Source organism: Scomber scombrus, chromosome 1, assembly GCF_963691925.1.
Source record: "Scomber scombrus chromosome 1, fScoSco1.1, whole genome shotgun sequence".
Taxonomy (NCBI): Eukaryota; Metazoa; Chordata; class Actinopteri; order Scombriformes; family Scombridae; genus Scomber; species Scomber scombrus.
Window position 1 is genome coordinate 11,641,830 of NC_084970.1, and position 9,721 is coordinate 11,651,550.

Consider the following 9,721-nt stretch of genomic DNA (forward strand, 5'->3'; position numbering starts at 1 on the left):
CAGAGCAATTCTAAGATAATACAAACTCTTTAAAAACATCAAATTTGACAATACTTAACCACTGTTGGGAGACATTTCCAGATTCCTCAGTCTTCTGGAAGATAATAATCCATCTGCTGCTGTAAAAATGGAGTTGTGACCTGGGAAACAGTAAAATATCCTTTTCTGATACTTTGAGGTAAAGCACTCAAAGCTCTAAGTAGCCTTTAAAGGCTATAGCATATTCCATGCAAAAAGAGTCAGAATTCTTCAGTTTTGTTACATAAAAAACCTCAATTGTAACTCTAACCGCCTCTTTCAACATGAAAGATTAAGGGAAAAAATGCATATTCTGGGTGGATTACTTTCTAATGTGAGTATTTTTACAGTTTACAATAGTTTATAAAACAGTTGCCACCATGATAGCTGTGGTAGCCAGAGAAACATTAAGAAGGCTTCTGCATCAACAGATACAGTGGTTACAATCTACCCCGCCCTCATTTGACCACCTGTAACCAACGTTCTACCAATAGGTCACATGAGCCAGCTCCATTCGCTGAAGTAGGCAGTGAGATGCAGTTGAAAGCTCCAAAAAGCTAGTACATAGTAAGTGGAGGTTTGATTTGGTTACACAGCCATCTAATGTGTCAAAACAATATCACATTTTACTACAGATTGTCCACAATATAGTGTAATATAGACATGGCATAATATGCACAGATATAGACAGACAGGTTGTATCTATTGTACATGCATCATAACACATAAAACTACTTCTGTTAATAAAGGTATTATTAAATAATACAGTAAGTAGCCCATTACTTTATTATTTATACACAATGTATTCCAACATTCCTTGCACTGCCATGCAAACTATAATCAATTTAGGGCTATTATTATACAATTATTTTCATTATCGATCATTTTATCAGTTACTTTCTTGATTAATCTATTAGTTGTTTGGTCCAGAAAAAAATGGCAGAAAAATGGAAATGGAAAATTACTATCACTGTTTCCCAAAGGTGACATACCCAAATGTCTTGTTTTGTTCACATAATATTCAATTTACTGTCATAGAGGACTAAAGAAACCAGAAAATATACACATTTGAGAGGCTGAAATTAGAGATTTTTTTTTTTAATTCTCAAAATGATTAATCGATCATCAAAACAGTTGCTTTCATAGTTGGCAACTAATTGGCTAATCGTTAGAGCACTAAATAATATCATCTATCCATCCATCTATGGCTGGATATTGTTATCTTTGACTGTATCCACTTCCTACCACTAAGCAAAAGTGAAGTAATAACAAAGAGTATAGAAGAAGTGATATAAGCACTATAATATATCCATGAAGATAAGTTCCTTGGCAAAAATACCTACTTTCTGGAAGCTCCAGTCTTGCTTGTTTAACCCTTGTTTTTTCTTATATACAGTCTATGGTTTACGGTGGAGCCAGAGTCTGCACCATAAGCCCCGTTTCCACCATAGACTGTAGGTTTCCACTGTAGGAGGCGGGACCTTTACAGGAACGTCCTCTCTCGGTCCTCTCAGCTGTTGTGTTTCCACAGCAGAGTAGGACCCAGATAGGACCCACTGGAAACGAGGTAAACATGGAGGAGCTGAGCTGGTTGCCGCGTTCCTGGTTTTTGTGTTCGTGTACATGACGGTGGACGTTATAAGCTTTTTTCCGGCGGTATAGACGCTTTCTATGACTGTTCTTCTTCTGCTTCTTCTTTTTTTAAATGCCGCTTATTTTGGCGCTTTATGTTGACGCCACAGCACAGAGTCAACCTCAAACCCCACCCAGGAACTTTTCGGGCTGCTTGGAGTACCTGGAGATAAAGTTCCTGGAGATTGTCCTTTAGGGGAAGTTCCTGCAATGGAGACACGCACCAACGGCCCCGGCCCCGTAAAATTACCCTGAAGTTCCTGCAGTGGAAACGGGGCTATAGATCCATGGTCTGCTCTGGGATGACTGCCCGCAGGATACGCCCCCGCAGGGCACGCCCCCTCAGCCGTCCCGCCGCCTGACAAAGGTTTGAGAGCGGCTGTCACAGCTGTCAATCATCATCGTCATGACGTCCATCTTTATATACAGTCAATGATTGGATAATACAGGAACTCCAACTGCGCGCCAATATGCACATAGCCTCACCTAACAGGTACACATCCTGTCATTTAATTGGCAGATTAGTTTGACAAACAGTTTCGATAAATAAGTGGAAATGGCCACAAGTCTTACATGGAGGTTAAAACGCTACGGGCGTTTCATCCCAAACTCTACAAAGACAGTGGACACAGCGTGGAAGGTAACTCACGTTTATTTGACAGCTATTGAACAGCATTATGCTAGCTGGCTGAAATGAGTTTCTCTCTGTTTAGCTAGCATGGCGTTGCTAGTATGACATTATAGCTACTCCCATCATCCACTCAAGCACTTTGACAGCTAACAGTTGCCGTCATTGTAGTTGTATTGATTATACCATTGCTGTACACACATATATGAAATGAAGCTGTCTCCAGAGAAGTTAATACAGTTTCACTTTGGACCTAAGTTAACTTAACATCGGGGTGGTAGCTGTGCTTTTAATCAGATGCTTATTACTAATGTTTCACTCCAATCAAAGAGCTAAGCACTATTTTTTTTCATTAAAAATAAGTCCCTGATTATATCTAAAAAGTATCAGTAAAGTAACAGCAAAAAGAAATTGTGAAGGTCAATATTAGGGCAAATTGAAGGGCTATATAGAGGGATATATTCTAGAAAGAGATATACGTTATAATTTATATTTGGTTAGTGGCTATGTAATGTATTAACATACATTAATTATTCATAGCTAGAAATGGCCTTTATAAGTGTAATATAACGCTTTTTTTAAATGATCAAATTACAATGCACTCGTTATAATAGGAAAAGCACAGGTGTTACTAATAACATTAATGATGAAATGACCCATTTCATTTAGTAAGCCCTGACAGAGTGACTGTGAGCCAGTATGCGTAAGACCCAGACCCTAAAATAAAAGCAGCTAAATGGAATTTCATTCATCATTAATTTAACTATTTACACCTGGGCTTTTCCTACTGTGCCATGTCAAAAGGTCTACAATAAAAAGGGCTTCTTATTTTAAATGACTTGTTGGGGTAATTTGGATGTGGGTCAAACAAAGTGAGCAATTTCAAGTGATATTGGATTCTGGTAAGTTGCAATGGGCAATTTATCATATTTGATATTTTAACTGTATAGACAAGACAATGTATCAAGTCATCAAACAATAGACAATTTGATCATTTTTTGATAATGAGTAAAGGCAATATTTGAATACATGTGAATACATCTATGATCATCATCCTACATGTGCAAGTCTACTGTGAAATGCCCACAAATGTTATACATTTTCAGGTGTGTTTTAATTTTCACAGTCACCAAATATTTTTCTTCACATCGTCACTAAGCTCCAACTTGCCATCTATCTATGTTGAGTGCTAAAATTATTTGGGGATTTAGTGATGTGTAACAAAATCAGGGAGTGTGGCTGCAATGACTGTAGCTTTGTCCTCCATTAACTCCATCAGACTCTAGATGGCAAGCTAAAGCTGCATGTTTACTGGGAAGACTGTTATGGCAGGCTGTAAAACATGAATTACAAATTATTCCTTCAAACCTCGTTTAGGTCCCTTTTACACTTTACCCATAAGCATCACATTGCAATATACAGTTATAGGCCATTTGTGCACATGGATTTGCAAGGGAATTACATCAAACACTCTTAATCTTCATCTGATAATGCCACTTTTTAGAGAAACCCTTTATCCACTTAAAGAATGTGAAATGTACTATGCTTTAATAGATAGGGTATTAAATCAAGTGCTCAAAATCTCATAGAACATATAGAAATAAGTCAGTGCTGAGGCATGAACTGATTTAATTACACACTTAAGTTTTAACCAAACATCCTCTAAAATGTATAGAGCTCTAATATTCTCTTTTCTTCCCCAGATGTTTGATGCAAATGGTAATAAACCTCAAATTGTCCTCACAATTGTGGAATATGGATACTTGATGGTATTTCAAGGACAGGAAAGCTTGGTAAGAGGACTGTGTGGCAATATTGATCGTCTTAGTTTTACTCTGTTTAATTTCTTTGGATAGTCATTTACAATAAGCATAGAGCACCTTAAAGTCCCCCTCCACTCAAAAATGTGTTTTTCTGTTCCTCAATGAATGTTTGAGCTTCACTGTGCAGAATGATGTGTGTTCAGCGTTTGACACTAGAAAACTGTTTTCACATTTATCTGTGCTCACCTTGAAGTCTCCTGTTTACATACACCGAGAGTGGACTTTACAGTGAAGAACTGTTGGATCCAACACTTAAATGTTTGAAATGAAAAAATATTTCAAATGTTGTAATTGTACCTTTTTTTTGAAGAAAAATATCAAAAATACATTTGTATTCTAACTTAAGCAGAGTGTTTTGATAGTTGTTAAAACATGTCTGGAGGGGATCTTTAAGATTTATCCTGACTTTCCAGATGATGTTACACTGAAGGTGTTGATTAAGGCTTATTGGTATGTATGTTTGTGATGGGAGGGCCTAGTTTATTTACTAGTTTCTTTCCAAAGAAGGCCCACAGCAAGAACCTGTTTTGAGCAAGAGTATCCCATGAAGGGTTTATTTGTTTGGTTTTTTCCATTTTTGAGAATGGTGTACAGTAACAATTGCTCTCCCGTCAACACTGTGACTGGAGTTATAGGTTTAACAGAGATGCATGTTAAATCCCTGGACACCTTGAGAAACACATGACTGTGACCCTCCCAAAGTCAATACTGGATGGTAGCAGTGACAGGGACAGTACATTTCATTTTGGTTTAAGGGGGGCATTAATTAAAAAAGACTCTATTATAGATTAACACATGCTATGATTTATTTAAAATAGTATTACAGGTTAAAATATGGTTACCATGAAATGTTATAAATCATATTTATTATTACATTAGTAATGCTGGTTTCAAAATGACTTTGCCAGGTGGGACATAACTGCTCTGCCACTTCCTTTTGAAGAGTGTACCTGTATCATGTACCACTAAATTGTAGAACTGAGCAATGATGTATATGTTAATTGTAATATAATATGTGTGTATATAGTATGTGGTGGCAGTTTTTATACCATTCACATTATAGCTAAAGAAAAAATGCACCATTCTTCTTGTGGGATGAAAACAGTAACAAAATCTGATTTCCAGATAACAGGCGTCTATGAAGGCCTTATGAAATATTCTTCTGAAGAGTTTGACATTTCAGCTCAAATCTGATGGGACTTGACTGGATTGGTTTGGGTTAGGTCAAGCCAAATGTCCATCAGAACTTTGAGGGTTTAGGATCAAAATCAACTTTTTAAAAATGTGAAAAGTCAAGATCAGACTCAGAAAATCTAAAACCAACTCCAGACTTGATTCAGATTTTGATAGAAATGTTAAGGTGGAATTACATTGACCATAAATGTACATGCCTTGATTCAAGTCATATTTTATATGCCTCATGGAGCTGACCGTTGTTTTTAATTTTTCTGCTCTGTAGCACTTTGAGATTGCTGTAATGTAAAGTGCAATACAAATAAACATTATTATTATTATTATTATTATTATTATTATTATTATTATTATTATTATTATTATTATTATTATTATTATTCCTGTATTGGTCTGTTACCAAGATTGGCACAGCAGACATAAATCAATCAACTCTACAAATAGGAAATCACTAAAGCCACCCCAAATCATAGTAATTTCAGCAGATTATCATAGATTACCATTATGTAAAGATTTGTTTAACTGTATAAGTCTGTTTAAAAATGCAAAATAGTAAAGGTAAAGTAACTTCGCTATTTGGACATAAAAAAAGTTAGCTTACTATCCTGCAGACAACAGAAATTTGAGGGACTACTCAATGTCTCATTAATGGAGTTCTGGCAGGAGACACTGCTATCTTGCTGCGCCAGGGTGCCGAGCCAGACAGATATTCAGGTCAGACTGCAGAGAGCTTTCACCAAGGATGATAGACTGGTCTATTATAGATTGGTGCAGTGAATGCTCAGGAAGTTTCAGTACAGAGAGTTTAGGCCTATAGGCTACATGATAAAGTCTGAAGGAAAAAAACGTTTGAACAAATTGTCTTTGAACACAACAGAAATTTGCTGTATTAAAGAGAATCAAGGGATTACTGAGAATTTTCAGTGCTCTCCTCAAAATATGGACAATCCTTACTTACAGACATCACCAGCAGTAAGATCGGTCAGCTTTAAATTCATATACTGTATATCTTGCATGCAACACACAGGTGGCAAAAAAACAACATAAAGTGTTTGCTCACACAAGCCACCAGAGCAGCTTCAATACTTCTTGACTCAGGAACTCTTCCAAAATATACTCTCTTGTTTAGTGTTTTGATGAGGATGGTTGGGGAGCACTTTGTATTATGTCAGGCCAACATCTCTTATATGCCTAAGACCTGGTAACTGTGAATACCATGTCATGTGATTCATATCATTTTTATACTAAAACAAACCGAACCATTCAGATCGTGCCCTGTATGGAAGCATGTATTTGTTAGGTCTTACCACACATTTATTTAGGTTTTTTTCCTTTAATTTGGCATCCAGCTATGTATTTTATATTGTAGCAAACAATGCAGTCTGTCACATAAGTTGGTATTTTAATGAAAATTCATATCCAAGAATGTGTTTCCCTAATTGCTAATAAATCATTTGAATGTCCTACAGAAAGAAACACTTATCCATAACATTTGGAAACCTAATATATTTACTTTTATGTTTATTCCCACTCTTATAGTGACTTCTTCTCCAGCAGCAGCATTTTTTGCACTGAAATCAGAGACAGCAGAGATGTGTCTCCTCAAAAAAGTATGATGGCGCCATCAATACAGAAGTGTGTTTTAAAAATGTGTAAACATTTATTTTTTGGTACAATGCAATTTTTCAAATAAAAACCCTTTTGTTATACCTACATTGAAAGTTTCAAAACAAATGTATTTATTAAACACATTTAACAAAATAGGCTCAATATTAGGTTATTGTTTGAAGACTTGATACATGTAAGTTAGTTGTACGCATGCATTTACTACTACGTTGTGAGTTGCATGTATGGAACTGCTTATAATCCTCAAAGCTGAGGCTGAGGTTACTGAGTAAATAGAGACCCCTGCAGACAGTTTTAGGTAACTATTTTTGTTCAATCAGCTTCATAAAACTAAAGCACACTCTTTAGTCCAGACATTTCATGAGTGGAAATTAAGCTTTTATATCTACCTAAGCAGGATGGAGGATGTCTGCACATTCTTAATATCTAAAATGTTTTGGGTTTTTTGTATTTGTTATCTATCAGTTAATTGAGCCTGGGGATAAAACTGATTCCTTTCTTAACTACTAAAATGATTATTCTCTTGTCTTTTCCCAGGATACAATTCCTCTGCTCGGTGGCTCAGATTTTCTCAAAGTACAGCAAAGGACTGATAACCTGATGCTTCGATTTACGGTGACGGTGCGTCATGAGATGCATTACAATCCCAACAGAGATACTGTTTTCTCAAGCTTCTGTTCCAGTGTCTTAATGCAAGGTTAAAACTAGAACTAATTTAAAATGAAAACCAATACAACTAATAATACTGTTGGTTGGATTATTAGGTTTTTATAGTCTTTATTCAGATGCTGTGATGAAAAACCTTCTCATACTTAAATTATCACCTAATAATTTGCTGTTAAATTGAATGGTCAGGCCTGAGTTGCCTGATTAGTGTCCTTGTGTATCAAACCCTTTGTTTAAACCTGAATGAGATGCTGATTTTACAAAGGCAACATACAAATCACAGAGTGTGTTTTCACTGGGACAGTTGGGATTGACAGATACAGATTGAACATTTTTGTGGATTTCTGCAGGGAGAGAGTCGTATGATAAGGATGCAGTTTGATGGGAGTAGCAGAGCAGAGGCCATAAAGCAGTGTTCAAGTGCTGTGGAAAAACTGATGGAGTACCTGCCTGTCACCACTCAAGATGGTGCCCTACCAACCCCTAATCAGCCCCCCACTGAGGTCTCTGCACCAGTGATACAGGTTGCCCATTTTACAGTTCAGTAAATACAATTTTGATATTTGTAATTAGAACTGACATACAGATCAAATTTTTGTACTTTTTAAATTTGTTGGCCAAAATAGGACAATGACAGGTTACAACTTGAGGGCCTAGTTTGTGGATGTATCAAAGATGTAGCATGTTTCTTTTTGAGACACTTATACAATGTAATTATTCATTTGACAGTATCTTGTAAATTATTTTTAAAAATAATATGAAAGACTATAAAATTACACAGTATATATTATTAGCCATTTCATTATTGCTTATTTAACAGTATTGTCACAATGTTATGGTCAGATTCATCAACAGTAGCCATATTATCCTCACTAGATGGTGCTATTTACAGTACTGTCATATTAGTAGAGGTGACATTACTGCTACATTTGATGGAGTGAGAGACTATATACTGTACACGAATGATTAGCCAATCACAATAATGTATATTGTGTAGTACAGTAAGCCCCACCCCAAACACACACATAAAGAGACAGGAATGTAGAACAATAAAAACGAATTTATAAATACAGCCATCAAAGTGGCATACTCCTTTAGCCACTGAAGAAATTAATTTTTCATATTGCCTTGAACAGTCAAATAGTTGATTATGAACAACAAGCTAAAAACACTCCACAATGACACAAGGATGACAGACGCTTGTTTGGGCACTATTATTCAATTCTGCTTTAAGTCAGTAGGTGCCTTTTATTTACTTTGGAACTTCAAAACACTCAAAGCATATGGATGATAAAAATTTAGACTCTGGGAACTTCGATTGCACTCTTCTGGGCTTCACAACATTAAACATGAAGGGTTGAGAAAGGAATGGACTCTGCCATGGGGTTGATTGTGACCTTTAGCGTACAGACACACTGAAGGAGTTCACAGTGAAGATGAAAGGGCTTTGAGGGGTGGATATCTTTCAATTAGTAATGAAGCCATTGATTGGCCTCTTAACCCTGTGGTGCCATGCAGTGTTTGTCAAATCTTTTTTCTCCTTTTTGTGTGTAAACCTGTGTCAGCAGGGGAAGGCTGTGGGAGTTGAGCCTGAGGTTGTCCAAGGATCATTGTCAATCAAGCGTCTTACCCAGGTATTGATTAAGTGAACATCAGTAAACGTAAACAGTGGGTCATCTTGTGCTAAAAACAAACTAAATTAAACATCCAATGAGCAACATTTATTGTAATTTTGTTCAAGTTTAACCAAAGAGAATCATTTTTCTATTGATCCTTATTGAGGCATGGGCACACTTTCTTAAATAATTAATACTAGCATAGGCTACTTAATTATTAGATTGTTTTTGTTTGTTTGTTTTTAATGTCACTGAAGCATTTGTTGGACTTTCCACAGCACTTCTTGGGAGAGAATGCTGCGATTCTGCCTAAAGTATACCACAATGGTTCTTTGGCACAAGGTGATTTGGAGCCCATCCTGCGTGTTTGTCTGCTGGATCCCAGCTTTCATGCATTTGTGGAGAAGGTGGAGGGGGAGCTGAAGAAATTGCTTCGGGAGTAAAGAATCTCAACAGCAGCTCAAGGCAGAGAGGTCAAGTGAAATGTTCTTTTTTTTTTCAAATATATATATATATATATA

At 36.4% G+C, this 9,721-nt stretch overlaps 1 protein-coding gene across 1 annotated transcript; it reads left to right on the forward strand.

Moving 5' to 3' along the window:
• Positions 1–2,206: 2,206 nt before the first annotated feature.
• On the forward strand, positions 2,207–9,643 carry rec114 (REC114 meiotic recombination protein). Its single transcript, XM_062417356.1, has 6 exons — positions 2,207–2,290; positions 3,982–4,071; positions 7,456–7,539; positions 7,935–8,123; positions 9,150–9,218; positions 9,479–9,643. Exons 1-6 carry the CDS (start codon positions 2,207–2,209, stop codon positions 9,641–9,643), a joined length of 681 nt encoding a protein of 226 aa, XP_062273340.1.
• Positions 9,644–9,721: the final 78 nt, after the last annotated feature.

Coding starts and splice junctions, on each gene's coding strand:
- rec114 (XM_062417356.1), top strand. CDS start 2,207: ATGGCCACAAGTCTTACATGGAGGTTAAAACGCTACGGGCGTTTCATC. Junction 2,291..3,981: donor CAGTGGACACAGCGTGGAAG/GTAACTCACGTT, acceptor TTTCTTCCCCAG/ATGTTTGATGCAAATGGTAA. Junction 9,219..9,478: donor CAATCAAGCGTCTTACCCAG/GTATTGATTAAG, acceptor GACTTTCCACAG/CACTTCTTGGGAGAGAATGC.